Below are 17,946 nucleotides of genomic sequence, written 5' to 3' on the forward strand. Positions count from 1 at the left end.
GGACCTTCTTCACTCTTATACCTCATGCTCCCCTTCATTTTTGCTCTCCAAATGTAGGTCCATCCTGCTAACGTTGATACTTGTCCCATCAGCATCTTCTTGAAATCTTTAGGTAATAGCTATAAGGCTGAAAATCACTGTTCAGATTTTACTTCTTCATTAATGTAGCCAAAGACTTAGGTACAGAGTATTAAATGCGGTGGTAGCAGCTTTCTCTAAGATATTTCCCAACTGTTCTTGCTCTCCATGCCCCCGTGAAACATATCTTCATCCACAAAACCTTCTAAAGGATCATTCTAGTCAACATGACGTACCATCTGACCCTTATTTCGACTAGTCGATGAGATACCCCTCCTCGGATTGCTTCCATTAGCCTCTTCTGCCACAATTTGCCTGTGGGTCTCTAAGTCTAACATCCTTATCACTATCAATCTGTCCTCGGACAGGTAATCATTCTCGAATAAAGCCCATGGCCCAAAAGCGCATCTTGGGCCTTTTACCCTCACACAAACTATATAAAATATCAATGTTTCGTGAAAAATAATGATACTACTAGTATTTTTCCATCCAAAATTGATATTTCCAAACAAATAACCCCACCTTTGACTAGATATAAATTTCAAAAGTTTGCACATTATTACCATTTATTTGTATTTAAATTTTGTGAAACCGTATGAAGAAAATTTTTTTTTTTTTTTTTAGGATTTCATATTATCAATTTTTTTTTTTTTTTATTTATAAACATGAAGAGGGGGCAAGGGCGACCATATGTGGCTTACCCTCCAAGGCGTGACCTAATAGGGGCACCCCCCGCTAGAGGGAATTTCATATTATCAATATTTAGTCATTTGATTGTAACATTTATGGCAAAATTTGAATTATGTAGTTAACGGGTTGTCAATTGCAACCAACTAAATGTAACACATACCATAGTTGATGAAATTTCGTACTTTTTATTTGTGAAATAAATGGTTAGTACATTAGATAATTTTTTATTTGATTACAAATATAATTTGTGATTAGCACAAATATTATTGGTTCATTCTATAAAAGAGTGTTTCTTTTTCTTTTTTTTTTTGAAAGAAAGAAAGAAAAGAGTCACATATAATCATACCTTAATTTATGAATGGCAAAATCCATAGCCTTTGAGTTATGTGTACGATAAAGATGACTTATCAGCTGTCGTACGTTAGTCACAATTACGATAGAGAGGAACAACTATTGTCAATCCCTTCTATTACAAAGAGACAATTATAATTTTCCCATTATTGTTGGTCTTTTTTATGATAGATAGACACAATTCCAATTATTCTTTAAATGAAATTAGTGAAAGCTTTTAGGTAGAAATCAAAAAGAAAAGAATAGACTACAATTACCAAATTTTATGTCTGCCAATAATTTTGAAGCAAATAAATAAAATTTTGATCTCTTTACCAATTATTTTATGACACCTTTACTTTAGTCATTATTTAGTTTACAATACTGTAAACTACTATAAAAAACGCAAATATATCTTCCCTCCTATTGTTATATTTATGTTTGAAAATATGTTAATCATTGTCTTTAATAATAATATTTTTATTTGGGATGAAATTTTGTAATATTTTCACTTTTTACCATTACAATTTGATTGATAATGTATTTAAGATAATGGTTTGTAATAAAGAAAAGCTCAACTTGACTTTCAATGATTTTATGGAACTTTTAACTGTAGTTGTTGTAATTTTTTTAATATTGGAAACTATGTTTAAAATATTTTCATTGTGGTTATGCTTTTTCTTATTGTTATTTCATGTTTGAATATATGTTGACTATTATATTTGATAATAATAATTTACTAATATGTAGCTCGTACTTACGCACGATAGTGATGAATTATAGTTATTATTAAACATATAAGACATTAGTTCGGCCATGACATTTGGAAGTACTAAAATGATTTTTCTTTTCAATTTTCATGATATTGGTTGCCAAGTCTCTCCTTACACTACTATTACATTTATAATAATTTTGAAAATCACTATTAGATACTACATATAATATCAATTCACAATAACTGTCCGTGAAATTATACTAAATACAACACAAAATAAAAGAATAAATTCATCTAATAGTATCTCATAAGTTGAATTAAGACAAGTGCATGGAATCATTGAGCTCAATTACAGTTTGTTACGTTCAAGATCTTCACATATAAAATATCTGAATAGAAACAGGATATAAAAAATATTCTCATTAGTTTAAAGAAAAAATAACAGCAAAAATCTAAACAATTTAATTTGTATGAAAGCTAACAAAAGCAAAATCCAATTTTGATTTTAATTTAATTTTCTCTAGCTTTGGCTATATATAAATATATATACACACACACAATAGTACTCATTTATTATCTTGTAGATGTTGAAGTGCAACCAATTGCGTTTTTTTTTTTTTTAAATTATAGATTAATAGTAATTTAACCAAATCATCATTAAGTGAATAAAATAAAAAGTTGAAATTACAAAATTTTACTATAAAAAACTTACAAACTAATGTTATGTGGCAAGAATATGATTGGTGTTACTTAAACAATATATAAATGTCTCATAAAAATATAATAATATATAAATGTTTGAATCAATTTTTTTATTGGTAACATGTCAATTTGCAAGGCTTATGCAGTTAAATTTGTAGTATCCCTCACATTGCGCAAGTAAATTAGTCAATTTTTTTAAAAGAAGAATTAGTCATATTAAACAGGGAGAATAATTTTTTATTTTTTTTAAAGAAACAACAGGGAGAAGGATTTTAAATAAAAATAGTAATGTAAAACGTTATCTAAAGTGATAGTTAAATAATCTAAATATAGTGTTGTACACTTTTATGTAATTGTGTACAATGTTATACACTTTTTTTTAAATGTAATGCTATACACATTTGTTTAGTTTGCAATGTAAATCTTACATTGCTGGTACAATGTAGACCAATAATTGGCCTATTATTATATATGAATCAATACATACATACATACATATATATATATATATATATATATATATATATATATATATGGGTTGGATTTAAGTTACATCTAGTGTAACTTTAAGTAATGTTATACCACTGAATAACATGTTATATAATTTATATTTTGAAAATCTTACCGTTGAATTACATGTTTTATATGTTCTTAACAATCATGCCAATTTTCATGCCATTCGGATATAATTTAGCATTCAATCCATAAACTCATCTTTTATGTATTATTTTAAACTAAAAAAACTTAAATTTAAAAAATTGATTAATGACATGGCTATTAATCTTTGATCATCTTGAAATTTTACAAGTATAAAGAATATACGAAGATAATGTAATTTAACGATAGATTTATCAACCTTTAATTTTTTTTATCCTATCTACCTTTAATTTCCACTTTTTTAAAATCTCTTTTCTGTTATTTTGCTTTATTTTCTCTTATTTGTTAATTTTTTTTTGGTGGATCATTGTTGATGGTTGTCTCGAAAACAATGTTATCAACAGATCAATTAAGCAGTTGAACGTGTTTGGGCTCAAACAAGTGAGCATTGCACAAGACTAGTCTACAAAACCCATACAAATGCTCTTGAAAACATGCCCTACAATATAATATTGCCATTAGTGAAAGATCTAAGAAACAATCTTGTGCTGATTCAGAAAGTTTAAAAAAATAATAATAATCAAGTTCAAACATAAAAATTCAGTTTGATCTTAAACCAGAGTTCCATATATTACTAAACAAACCAAATTTTGAACACTGTAGTGCTCGACTTAACTAATATCAATGACTTTAAGTGATTAGAACTTACAAGTTGAAGATTGTCTAGAATTTTTTTTATAGTTTTGTCACCCCAAAAAAAAATTTTAACAAAGATGAATGGTCAAAGCTAAAAGACGAACAAAGATAAGCAGTGCAAAATTGAAAATCCTAGCCCCCAGCAGGATGCAAAGAAATACTATTTTACTTGAAGTGAACGGTCAAATTGCTAGATATGATATATTTTCTTCACCACCAGTTGCTTAGAAATAAAATAAAGCATTCACTGTTACAAAAATATGCTGCATTGGTGCCATAAGTTCATAACCCCAATCCCCAACTAAGTAGTTTTGTAATAATCTCAGTATAATAATCTCATTTATTGTGTTACAGAAGTTCTAACTCTTCAATATATATTTTCAAACCAAATGTGAGAGGTGTTATTCTTTACAAAAGACATGTTCCTGAAATAACCTCCCACCATAATAATGAACAAGAAGCAGCCTTATAATCTTACAACCTGGGTGAAAGATACGGACGGTCCCATTCAGTTACAATGTGATCACGGGTAATCTCTTTAAGTGAGCGACAACCACTTAAAGCCATCGTTAGTTCAAACTCATCCCGAAGCATTTGAAGTACTTTTCTTACACCAGCCTCGCCTTCAGCAGCCAATGAGAATACAACAGGTCTTCCAATCTGATATAGGACAAGAGGATCAAACCGATGACAATTAGCTAAGGGACCTGGAGCTTGAGTAACTATTCTTTCATGCTTCTTAATTTATACATCATTTGATGGATTATTAATTTTATTCAAATTTCCAGGAAAAATATCACAAGATCCAACATTAGGAAGGACCATTGCTAGTACTTTTAAGATCTTAATACTGTTAAATTACAAATTGTTATTAGTATTCAGTAATATTAATATAAGAATCTAAGGCAAGTAAAAATATCTCATTGGTCATTATTGGCAGCTATTTCTCTGTAACGGTCATATAGCATAATATTTACTCACAAATATGCCTGATGCTCCTAGAGCCAATGCTTTAAAGACATCTGTCCCTCGCCGGATTCCACCATCCAGAAAAACAGGAACTCGGCCTTGTGCAGCTTTGACAACCTAAGTCATCCCAATCAGAACCATAATATTAAAATATTACAAGGTTCCATTTCAAAGCAATGCAACTTCAACAAATTCTTTTGACATATGTACAATATCAAGTTAAGGGAATAGCAAATATATGAAACAACAAAAAAACTCAGTGATACAATCAAAAAAATTGGAAAAACTGAATGATAAAAAGAATTCAGGAATATAAATAACCAAAAAAAAATCACCATATAAGTGAGGACAACAAAATCTCTTAGCATTCAGCGCGCGCGCGCACACACATATAACATTTATCTTCTAGCAGATTTATCAATAATTTGGAAAAAAAACATTGTTTGTGTCTATAGAGGAAGCATTGTTACAATTCTAGCATTCAACTTCAGGGCACTTGTGAGGAATACATTGAAAAGAAAGTAAACTATACAAATTAAAAGAAAAGAGTGACACATGAATAACAGAACTAAGCATGATATCATTGGATCACCTACACTTGTTGATTAAACATGCTTATATATAACCCATTATGGAAAATTAAAATGTTTATAAATGAAATACATCATGCTGAAGCAAAAAAATAAAAAATCTACCTCTTCCAAAGCCATAATAGTTGCAGGAACATAATCAAGTTGGCGAGCTCCATGATTGGACACAATAATTCCTGCAGCTCCAGCTTGTATTGCTAGCCTTGCTGCATTGTAGAACAAGAGATGGGATTAAATTTGAAGATTTTTGAAAATTATAGATTTAAAAATAAATATATCAGAGGGATTTTTTTTTGGTAGGATTGGGGGGGGGGGAGGAAGGTTTCTGTTCACGTACTATCCTCAGCAGTAAGGACACCCTTCACAAGAATTGGTAATTTGGTGATTGTCTGAAGCCACTTCACATCCTGTTCCAACAAATGAGAAAATAATTCATATTAGTACAAATTTCTCATATTTCTACAAATCTTATATATAAACAACCATCTTACCTTCCAGCTGAGAGAGCGGTCAATTTGTCCAGCAACATATGAAGCTAGTCCAGAGTCATTGGTCTGCAGGTCAACCCCACGTGTGATCATGGAGAAAAAAAAAAATATATATATATATATATATATGGAAAATGGAAAATTAATTGTCCGATATTATAAAGTCAAAATGGTGACCCACCTTATCCATCGTTCCAAGATTCAATCCGTCAAAGTTCCTCAAAGTCAAAAATGGTGGCAAAACAAATCTGTAGGAGAACCCATCAAACAATTAAGTTTCTTATACAGCAAACTCGTAGCTTATTCTTCAATCGTGTCAGAAATATTTGTACAAGCTAATCCTTTTTAATTGTTTTATCTTCCTTTATTTTTCAAATTGCACTTTGAAAAAATGCTCACCTGTTCTTAATGTCAGACTCCCTGCGGCCAAGCCTTGGAGTGTCCACAGTCAGGGCAATTGCATTGAAACCAGCCCTTTCAGCTCTTCTTACAAGCTGTGCAACCACATTCCTGTCTTTATACACCTGAAAATAACCAGAGAAAGCAATTCTAAGACAACAGTTAAAAAGAAAAAACCTATTAAGCATCACACACTCCACTGAAGTTCCTTCAGGACTCAATAAAAAGTAATGACTTCAATAGTAGGAAGTAGGATGATCTCTTGAAAAATAGCCAGAGGGCCACTCTGTTGGAACGAAGAGAGCTTGAAACAGAAAACTGACAGGTGACAGCATTTATTAGAAAAAATATATCAATAAGAAGGTAAGTTAAAAATTGAAGGGCCCCAAAGAGGGGTGGGGAGAATATGCAATTAAATCTGGGTTTGTGACTAATGAGGTTTTTATAATAACTCTTCAAGATGCTCAAGCCAAGATTAACAACAGAAAACAGTAAGTAAAAACACTGATTTAGCAAAGGAAAGAGAAGGACAAATAACAGGAAATTAAGGGATGATCTCTTGAACTCACATAGAGTTGGAAAAAGCGAATGCCAGGTCCTGTTGAAGCAACCTCTTCAACACTGGAAGTAGCCCATGAGGAAAGTATCTGAAACCATCAATCATGCATAAACAACATGTTAACATTGATTACAATTATTTTGGAAATCCACAGAGTGTGGCAGGCCCAATTGGTTTACACATTGAAATCAACACTATCAAGGAAATACAAGAAAGTTTTTAATTCAATTTAAATTTAAACCCCCCCCCCCCCCAAACTGCAGGAGCCAAAAAAAAAACAAAAAATGGTGGAAAAGCCTACCATAATAGTGCCAGCTGCTGATGCTGCTCTTGCTGTTGCATACTCTCCTGCATGAGATTTATCTTGTTAAATTTAACCTAAAATATTTATTATTTATTTTTTATAAAGAAAAAAAAATTTAGATATGTACCCTAAAAAAAATTAGCCATCAACCAAACTATATCAACATGCAAAAACTCTTTATGAACTTTTAAGCATGCATTTCATAATAAAAAGTATTTCTTAGAAAGTGCAGCTACACCATTCCCATGGATGATGTTAAAAGGAGCCATGTAGTTGGCCTATAAAGAAGAATGCTTATTCAAAGTTAGCAACATATTCACCTTCTATAAGATATCAGAATCTATTTTTTGTGAAATAACTTTCAACTGCATTTTAGAAGTACCTTTACCTCCATTTAGGGAAAAAATAGTTTGAATTTTTTTTTTTCCTCTTTACCTCCATCAAAATAAATTAATGTATACCATATAACTTTGGAACTCTTAAAGTGTCTAAGAGGAATGGTATAGTACAGCCTGACACTGTTGTGCTTAGTACTTGAAACAAAGACCAATTAAAAATTAAAAGGAAAAGGAAAAGAAAAGATGACAGCAGAGTGTAGAAACTATTGTATCAAGATCCTCTTCTAAAGAGGTGAAGTTGCATATGAAATTTTGGAGATGAAAATTACAAGATATAATTCTTTCAAAACCTCTTAAATGAACCTTCTGCTTAAAGCTCCCTGGAAAAGCAGGTGTTACATACACATACTTTTGTTCAAACCAAGAAGAAGAAGCATACTCTTGGTTCCAAAATGAAAGTAGAACAAGTGAGCAAGTTACATATTGTAGCCAATAGGAAATTTATCTCTAAATTGTCCCATACGCACCCCAACATCATCTTTAAGGTATGAATAACGTAGGTATAATGAACATATTATGCAAATATTTTGTACACATATAATATACATGCCTACTTTATATTTAACAATGCCATATATGTATATACGTACAAATGTATGAATATAACTAACACCAAAGGTACATACCTTCAGGGTGAGCCATCTTCTGCATGGCTGTGGGAGCAATCATGATGGGCATTGAGATTTTGAAGCCCAGAACAGTTGTGGCCATGTCTATCTTGCTTACATCAACAAGAATACGAGGTCGAAACCTATTTCCAATAAACAAAGAGAAATATTGAGAGAAGATATGCAACAACAAACCTGAGGTAAAGAAATAAAAGAATTAGGAACATAACCTACAATTGGGAATAGGAAGAACTATAATTTGTTTTTCAGCAAAAAAGGGAAAATATCAAGTACAAAATAGATATCAAAGTCAGAGCATGGATCACGAGACAAAAGGCAAATGAAACACATCAGAGCAAGAGAAAACTATTTTTGGGGTCACTGTAAAAGAATAGCTTACAAAATCCTTGAGAATGCATTTCGGTTCTCCTTAAGAGTCCATTGGTCCTCTGCACCTGATGCGTAGTAGTCATAAACCATCTTCGGCAATTTCTCCTTGGCAATTGCCTCATACTCTGTAACATTAGTTATCTCCATCTCTCCAAAGGATTGTTTATGCTATCTACAGAATATTCTGAGAGTGATTTTAAAAATATTAAAATCACACAAATTCTGATAAAGGCGATAATGTGCAAGAACCTAAGTAAGAAGTACATGCTTAGAAATTGAGAAGAGTATCCATCAAAATAAAAGAAAATTTGAAAAACACAAGTATGCAGTACATCTAAATTTACTAAAACTGGATTCTATGAAACATTTTTCAGGCATATATAAGCAAATTCATAGAGCAAAATCTGCTAAAAGTAATGCAACCAATATTCAAAGAAGTTCATTGATGCAGGACAACCTAGGCTTCCTGCCTAGATTAATCCCACCTTAAACCATAGACTTCACCACCTAAAGGTTGTTTGGAATCACCACCAAACACAATGCAATTCTGCACAAATAATCTCTTATTAATAATAATAATTGTCTGATTACGAAATAAATTATCTGGAACTTTATATAGAGCTTCCAGGATTTACGAGATAAAGATAAACATCCCTACAACTCAAACTAAACAAATAAAAACGTTAAAATCTGAAATTATCCAATGAAAATCCAAAATAAAATATTGAGATAGTTTCTAATTATGCTCCTGAATCATTCATAAACCACAGAGAAACAGGGCTTAGTCCCCTGAAATTGCACCTCAAAAGTTTCTACCACCTTCATGCAATTAGCCATTATAAGATTCATCAACACCCCTAGCTTGAAAATAGTGATCCTCCTATTTGTCACGCTTTTAAAAGAAAAGAATGGGCATCCACTTTATTTCAAAGACATGAAATTTCCCCCCTTTATTACTAGTAATTAGCTCAAGCATTCAATGGGACTTTCACTTTTTTTACACCGAATCAGTTCTGATTGGCCAGCTTACAAAGAATACAATTAAACTGCATGCAATCAAATTCTGTAAAAACCAAATAAGCCAAACACAACCTGAGACTAAAATCCCAAGTCATAAGAACTACAACAAATTAACATAAATCACAAACTGATTTTAAAAAACAGTGACAACCCTTTTCAATATAAAAAGTAAAGACCTTAACTTTTATATCTCAATCACAATTCTAATCAAAACCCAGATGCGAATAATCCTATAAGAAACAGAGTATACAGCAGCATACAGTGAAAACCAAAGTAAAAGAACACTGAATATGAAACAACAGTTAAGCAAAGAACACACCTTGGGCTCCTTAGGAAAAAGAACGAATGAGAGAGTGCCAAAGAGGAGCTGCACTGCAGATAATGCTGAAGAGAGAAGCAGAGAGAGAGAGAGAGAGTGAACGTCCAAATAATACGATACAAAGAAGAAAAAGAAATAAAAAACCAAACCAATGGTGAGGGAAGAAGAGAGAGAAAGTATTGATTCTGATAAGTGAAGACAAAATGGGTAGGGGTAGGGATGACATGAGAGAGAGAGAGAAAGACAGAGTGGATCGGCTTTTCGAGGTTAGCATTGCCAACCAAATCTGTTTCATGGGATTTAGACTCGTGTTGTGTGGAGAGAGAAGAGAATTTTGTTTTGTTCAGGATAATCAGTTCACTTTCGTCACCGCCCGCTCATATTAAATATAGCAGCCATTCTTTGAACAGAGCCATGACTCATTCATGAGAGAGCGTCATCATGTGTTATTTGTTTTGTATGCTTGGACTTTGTAATTATATTATGTACATATATATCTTTTTTTTTTTTTAATGATGTACATGTGATGTCTATCCTTTGACTAATAATACCCTTAGCCTTAAGGTCATTTTAAACGTTTGTCAACAAGTAACAACGAGCCCAACTGATTTACAATTTCTTGGAGGACCAACATAATTTGTTGCAATTTTTTAGCATGACTTTAAAGTTAGTCAATTTATGGTTGGAATATATTATTTTACACATCAGTCCAGCATTGGTTCTTCGGAATAGTAATCCAATCATAACTCGAGACATATGTAAATTGCAACAAAATGTGTAGTAAAGTTTATGCTTCTAGATTTTTTTTTCATTAGCTTTGATTGTTTCGGCAATAATGTATTCTAGAAAATGAGTAATTTTTTTTAAAAAGTTTTCTATAAAATTATTTCATTTTTCTAAATTTGATAACAATCTTAGATGAGTTGAAAAATAATTTCCTAACTTTTTTTATTTAATTTGCTACGAAATAGAGTTGTTTTCTAAAAATATTTAGTAGAAAACAGTCTCTAAAAATAAATCATATTTTCTGTTGACCAAAGATAGTTTTTTTTTTACGCAGTTTTTTTAATACTACAAAATACTAAAAAACACATAAAACCATCTTCACACAACATTTTTCGTCGAAACAAATAAAGTGTAATGTAATATATTTTTTTAGAGCCTTTTATTTTAAAATTAAAAATTTATTTTTAGAGTTTTATGCCTAGAGGTGTTCACATGTTGATTCGAGTCAGTTTTGGACTCGACCAAATCACCTTGGATGGTAGAAGACGAGAATCATTGTCAACTAAAGAGAGGCAACGGTTTGGTTTGGATTGGTTGTCCAAGGGTGGTAGCTGGTGGTCGAAACCAGATAAAAACGACAACAAGAGCATTTTCGATAGATTTAGTTGGAGTTCAAAAAATCTAGTCAAAGAATGCGAGATATTTTCAAATATTTGGGGCTTTTTTGTGTTGGGTTGGGTTCATCAAATTCCTAACTGGAAAATCAACACTCAAAATGTTTGAGGCAGATTCCCAATTTCGAACCACCCAACCTATCACCAACTATCAAAGTTAGTGAAATTTGGATGGATAATTAGGTGCAATAATATGAGCTAAATTCCTTCACAAAGAGTTGATATTCAAAGTTAAAAGGTTCACTTCTTTTCTCAACCTTATATCAAAAAACAAAAAAAGCTTTTTTTAAAAAAAAGGAATTTTTTTTTAACTTTAAAAAAAAAATCTCAACTCTCAAATGACTTTTTAACTTGAATCACAAGCCTTAACTAGCATTGCACCAAATCTCAATCTATCCCAAAAAGGTGTACATGTGTTAAAAATATAAATCTCACATTGACTTTTATATATATATATTGTTAAAAATTTAAATCTCACATTGACTTTTATATATATATATATATATATATATATATGTATGTATTAAAATAGTTTTATTCCTAAATATAAAATATATCAAAAGGCAACAAGCCTTACAACCATATTTAGTCTGTTAGTCAAGACTATATATAATACTGGTTCATCAATTTATCTACTAATTAAAAAACTAATTTATGGGCCAGATTTAGGTAAAAATATTGAGATTCGAGAACTTTGTAACTTAATTAATTGACACATTTTTAATTTTCAAGACATCCATAATTTAAATTTTTCCATTTTCTCATTGTAACTATCAAATTATTTTTTTTTTTTTTTTTTTAAAAAGTCTAGATAGATACAAAAAAAGTAGCAAGAGTTTTTAAGCGGATTGAGTACGAACTTGCCTTCATTCCACCCAAATACTAGTCTAGCTTGTGTCAAAATTTAGAAATAAGAGATGGTTATCCGTGTAAAAGTCTGAATTTCGGTTTGAGGCTGATTGGTTCGTGCTTATCACGAGCCGCCGTATGAATGAAAAACGGGAAATAAACTTATGTGAACATTAATAAGAATCCCACCTCACATCACATGTCTCAATATTCAAAGTAAGGACACTCACGAATCACAATACAAGAATTGTATAATAACGCAATTATTGTACCACCACTTGTTGGAAATTAAGATTTCGAGAATGTTAGTGGAACTATATATTATCAAAACACGTGAACACCTTACACCAATCAAACTTTTCTCTTTATGACTTCTTCTTCTTCTTTATTATACAGCATATCATTGCATCATCTACTACTTTGTCTCTTTAAGCAAGCTGTTTCTTGGTACTCGATTGGAGTTTGGAGATCTATTTCTTTTCTTTATAGGACGGATGAAATTTATAATGTCAAAATATTAATAATATTATTCTAGGAAGAGAATGAAGTGAATAGAAAATAATAGAGTGGTATCAAAAGGATTATAATATGAGAATAGAGAATGTTACATTCACGACATTTCTATAATATTTTTACAAAAAAAGTTTAAATGATAAATTTTTACTAGTTTTAATTTGAACTAGTTACTACAATTCTGCTCACCAAGTAACAACTTGTTACTTAGAATTTGTTCTGATAGTGTTATGAGCAAAATATTTCTCATGTAATATTTCTTTTCTAGTTGGATCTTTGAAAGAATAGCTTTTCAATAGCCACAACAAAATATCACAAGAAGTAAGTGTCAACTCGACATAAATAAATTAAATTTTTTAATAAAATAGGATTTTACTAGGACTGACATATCATCAACTCAAAAGAAAGATGTTCTGAAAATGTTTTGAATTTTTTTTGCATCCCAAATATTTTTCTTGAAAGTATATAAATAGAATGAAAGAGAGTATTTCTTAAAGTGATATTTTGGTTTAGATTTATTTTCATATGGTTTACTGGATGTGGCTCCTTGGAGATCAATCAATATAAATTTGATCAATATAAAAAGGTCCATGCTAATATATCATTATTTTCAATAAAACAAACCCTTATTGAATATCTTTCCTCGAAGTATCGACTCAACTGTTGAAGATTTAGACTCAATGATGACATTCCACTCCAAGTGCTTTACAAATATACTAAACATAATGCAATGAAAAGCAAAGGGAAAATAGTTCTCATAAATAACCTATTATGCTACGAGTCAGCATGAACAAGAATTATCATATTTTGCAACATTTAATACTGTTAGGACATATGTGATTTAATACTGTTAGGACATATGTGATTTGATATTAGGAACATATGTAAACATTTTATGTATTGGCTAATCCTTTGATAAAACGCACTTTACTTGTAATTTAGTAGATTTAGGATGTGTTTAATACTTCAAGGAACAAAGTTTCAAGTTCAAGTTTTAAAGCCATGCAAGTCTGTCTAAGAATCAAGTAAGAAAGTGTTAGATTTTAAATCTCGACAACTAGCTCGACAGATGGCTATCTATTGAGGTTTATGAAACTCAGTTTTTCAAAGCTATTTTTCATCCAATCCGTGAGTATGTGTTCAGGCTTTCTTTGCTCATAACCCTAAACATATATAAGGATTATTTTGAGGGCCGTCAAAGGTTACACAGTTGCATGAGAGCACAATTCCACAAGTGTGAAGAAAAGTGTGACCGAAAACTTAGTTTGCCTTAGTTCATCTTTCTCTTGAAGAAGTTGTTGTGTTTGTACACCATAGGGTTTTGTGACCAAGCAACTTCGTGATCTTCATCGTGTGATGAACTAAAAAACTTTGCAGCCAACATTCTTCCCAAGTTGGCGATCAAGTCGCGTACTGGGATCCGCGCATCTTTTGGTTAGTCACATACTGGGAGCCGTGCATTAAAAGGAGAGATTGTCACTATAGAACAAGTCCAATCGGGTATTGGGGTAGGGGTTCGACTGTAGGTTGATATAAGGTACTGAGATTCTTTTACTTGTAACTGCTTGTTATGATGATAATGAATTCTCGGGAGTGGTGATCTTACAATCACCCGGTGGGTTTTTACCATGTAGGTTTTCTCCATTCATAAACAAATCACCGTGTCATTTAATTTAGCTGCATATTTAGTTATTTGGTGATTTATTTGTGCTGCCACGTACATTGCATGTTAATCTGATTAATTAATAAACTTGGCTAATTAATCAATTAATATTTCACAAGGGGTCAATACATTCTTGGTCTATCAAGTGGTATCAGAGTAGGCACACTCTGATTAGGATTTAATTTTTGTTATGTGTTCCATTGACCCTTGTTGTCATGGCTGCCATTGGCAAGAAAAGATCTCTTCTTTCAAATACATCTTGTTTTTCTAATCTCTATTTAATTTAATGTGTCAGAAAATGCAAGTCTAAAAGCTATTTGAAAGCAATCATGATGATGATTGAAAAAAAATTTAACATGATAAAGAAGAAACTAGACTGCCTCAGAATGAGAATGTGCAGAGGAGTTCATCTGAGAAGGGTGAAGGTTAAAAGCCTTGCTTGTAAATGGCAGATGAGAGAGAACACCATTCCTACAAATCTGTCATCAAAGCATGCAATGTGTTTTATGATGAAGTCTGAGTTCAAGATAATGGATACATGCTTGTGGTACCTTGATAGTGGATGCTCACAACACATGACTAGAGATCGGTCTCTCTTTAAAGTCTTCGAGTCTAAGAAATGTGGTAATGTCACTTTTGGTAATGGGAGCAAATCATAGATTAAAAGAAAGGGAATCATATTCTTACCTGGACTGCCAGATATTGCAAATGTGCTATACATAGAAGGTCTGAGAGTGAACCTGTTGAGCATAAGCCAGATATGTGATCAAGACTTTATGGTGCCGTTCTCTAAAGGAAAATGCCTTGTGCTAGACGAATCTGGAAAGAAGCTTATAAGTGGAGTTCGCACTTTAGACAATTGTTATGGTCTAGTACCTAATGCTGATATTGTGTGCAATAGTATTCGTTTGCCAAATGAAGATCTATGGCACCAAAGGATGGGACATGCTAGTTACAAACATCTCTCAATTGTATCTAAGCATGAATCAGTGTTGGGGATGCCAAAGCTCAGTAGAGTGGACAATGTTGTGTGTGGACCATGCCAACTTAGGAAACAAACAAAAGCTAAACATCTAGGTACTTAGACATCTGCTACATCTAGACCATTGAAGCTACTACATGTGGATCTCATGGGTCCAACTCAAACTGAGTCTCTTGGGGAGAAGAGATACATCATGGTTGTGGTAGATGACTTTACTAGGTACTCTTGGGTCATTCTTCTAAGATCCAAGTCAAATGCTTTTGAGCACATCGAAGCCTTGTGCATAAGATTGCAAAATGAGAAGAGTTTAAAGATTGATCGAATTCAAAGTGATCATGGCAAAAAATTCGAAAACTCATACATGGAGTCTTTTTGCACTAGATTAGGTATATCTCAAGAATTCTCTGCTCATATTACTCATCAGCAGAATGGTGTAGTAGAAAGGAAAAACAGTGATATTCAGGAGATGGCTAGAGCTATGTTGCATAACAAAGGTGTGGCTAGAAACTTGTGAGGAGAAGCCGTCAATACTACGTGTCATACGATTAACAAGGTATATTTTAGACCCAGTACCAAAAAGACTCCCTATGAGCTATGGAAGGGAAGGAAGCCAAATGTCAAGTATTTCATAATCTTTGGAAGTTCTTTTTTCATTCTTAATGATAGAGAGAATGTGGAAAAATTTGACTCTCGAAGTGATAAAGGAATATTCTTGGGATACTCCTCTACGAGCAAGGCTTATCGGGTATACAACAAGAGAACCAAGAAGGTGATGGAAATAGTAAATGTTGTTATTGATGAAGCTTTGGAGTCCGGTTCTAAAAATATCAATGAGAAAATTCCCAAAGAAATTCTTCCTCCCGAGCCCAATGATACTCAAGAACCTGTTGATCAAGAATCTGCCTCTCCAAGTATTCCCAGTACTCCAAGTGTTGTAAAAGGTTCAGCAAACAGATCTGCCTCACTTGATTCTAAATCTCATAAAGAGAAAGGACCTTCCTTTAAAACTCAGTTGAATTATCGAACTCAGTTGAATTATGCTCCTGAAGTCATTGTGGGAAATATGAATGAACTTACACTGAGGAAATGCACAGTTGATAAATGTGTTGCTAACTTTGTGTCTTATTCTTGCTATTTGTCTCAAGTTAAACCTACCAAGGTTGAGGAAGCACTTCAGGATGAAAGCTGGGTGGAGACTATGCATGATGAACTGCTTCAGTTTCAAATGAATGATGTCTGGACTCTAGTGCCTAGACCAGAGGGTGAGCACATCATTGGCACAAGTGGATTTTTCGCAATAAGACTAATGAGAAGGGCAATGTGATTCGCAACAAGACTCGTCTTGTGGTTCAAGGATACTCGCAAATGGAAGGAGTGGACTATGATGAGACATTTGTTCCAATAGCCCGCATGGAGTCCATCAAGATTCTCCTAGCCTTAGCATGCCATTTGAAGTTCAAGTTTTACCAAATGGATGTCAAGACTGCTTTCCTAAATGGATTCCTTAAAGAAGATGTCTATATGGCTCATCCAAAAGGATTCATTGATCCCTATTTTTCGGATCATGTGTTGTACCTTAAGAAGGCACTCTATGGTTTAAAGCAAGCTCCCAGAGCTTGGAATGATCGGCTTACACAATACTTGGTGTCACATGGGTTCATAAGAGGAAAGACTGATCAAACTCTCTTCATTAAAAGGGAAGACAATGAGTTGATAGTTACTCAAGTCTATGTTGATGATATCATCTTTGGGTCAACAAAGGATGAACTTGCTCATGGTTTCTCTAAACTCATGTAGGCCGAGTTCAAGATGAGCATGATTGGAGAGTTAAACCACTTCCTTGGATTGCAGATCCGTCAGCAAGAGACAAGTATATTCATATCTCAATCTAAATATTCTAGAAATCTTGTGAAAAAGTTTGGTTTGGAACCTGCTAGTTCTATTAGAACACCTATGAGTCCAAATGTAAAACTCACTGTTGATGTTTTGGGAAAAAGTGTTGATCCGTCTCTCTATAGAAGCATGATAGGTAGTCTTCTGTACCTTACTGTGAGTAGACCTAACATTAGTTACAATGTGGGAGTGTGTGCTAGGTATCAGGCTAATCCCAAAGAGTCCCATATGACTGCTTTGAAGAGAATTATAAAGTATGTCAAAACCACTGCCGACTTTGGTGTGTGGTACAACAAGGACACAAATGATGTTTTGGCCAGATATTCTAATGCTGATTGGGCTGGGAATGCTAATGATAGGAAGAGTACTTCAGGGAGTTGTTTTTATGTGGGTAATAATCGTGTCTCTTAGATGAGCAAAAAGCAGAATTTCATCTCATTATCCACTGCAGAGGCTGAATACATCGTTGCCGGTAGCTGTTGCACCTAACTTATGTGGGTGCAAAAACTCTTCCATGACTATGGTATTTGTCAAGAACACCTCACTATCTATTGTGACAATACCAGTGCCATCAACATCTTTAAGAATCTGGTTCAACATTCTCGAACCAAACACGTAGAGATTCAACATCACTTCATTCGTGAGCTTGTTGAAGATGGTACCCTTACTTTTGAATTCATTCACACTGACAATCAAAAGGCTAATTTGTTCACCAAATCTCTTGATAGCAAACGGTTTGAATTCCTTCGTCAAAACATAAGTGTTATCTCCATGGAATGATCCTCTCTTCTTTT

General features: G+C 32.7%; 1 protein-coding gene across 3 annotated transcripts; it reads right to left on the minus strand.

The window, feature by feature from the left end:
• Window positions 1–3,971: 3,971 nt before the first annotated feature.
• Window positions 3,972–10,127, minus strand: LOC142636168 (glycolate oxidase 1-like). Of its 3 annotated transcripts, none has more exons than XM_075810281.1 (12): window positions 9,853–10,127; window positions 8,524–8,697; window positions 8,142–8,266; window positions 7,115–7,161; window positions 6,824–6,901; window positions 6,255–6,379; window positions 6,037–6,103; window positions 5,859–5,921; window positions 5,705–5,774; window positions 5,473–5,573; window positions 4,790–4,894; window positions 3,972–4,468 (listed from the first exon to the last, which is right to left on the minus strand). In XM_075810281.1, exons 2-12 carry the CDS (start codon window positions 8,658–8,660, stop codon window positions 4,283–4,285), a joined length of 1,104 nt encoding a protein of 367 aa, XP_075666396.1. In that variant the 5' UTR covers window positions 8,661–8,697; window positions 9,853–10,127; the 3' UTR covers window positions 3,972–4,282. The 3 variants fall into 3 exon arrangements, with proteins under 3 accessions (XP_075666396.1, XP_075666397.1, XP_075666399.1); XM_075810282.1 differs by having other exon boundaries at window positions 8,524–8,762; window positions 9,853–9,973; XM_075810284.1 differs by lacking the exon at window positions 9,853–10,127 and having other exon boundaries at window positions 8,520–8,637.
• Between the last annotated feature and the right edge of the window lie 7,819 nt (window positions 10,128–17,946).

The sequence above is a fragment of the Castanea sativa genome, chromosome 5 (assembly GCF_040712315.1).
Source record: "Castanea sativa cultivar Marrone di Chiusa Pesio chromosome 5, ASM4071231v1".
Lineage (NCBI taxonomy): Eukaryota > Viridiplantae > Streptophyta > Magnoliopsida > Fagales > Fagaceae > Castanea > Castanea sativa.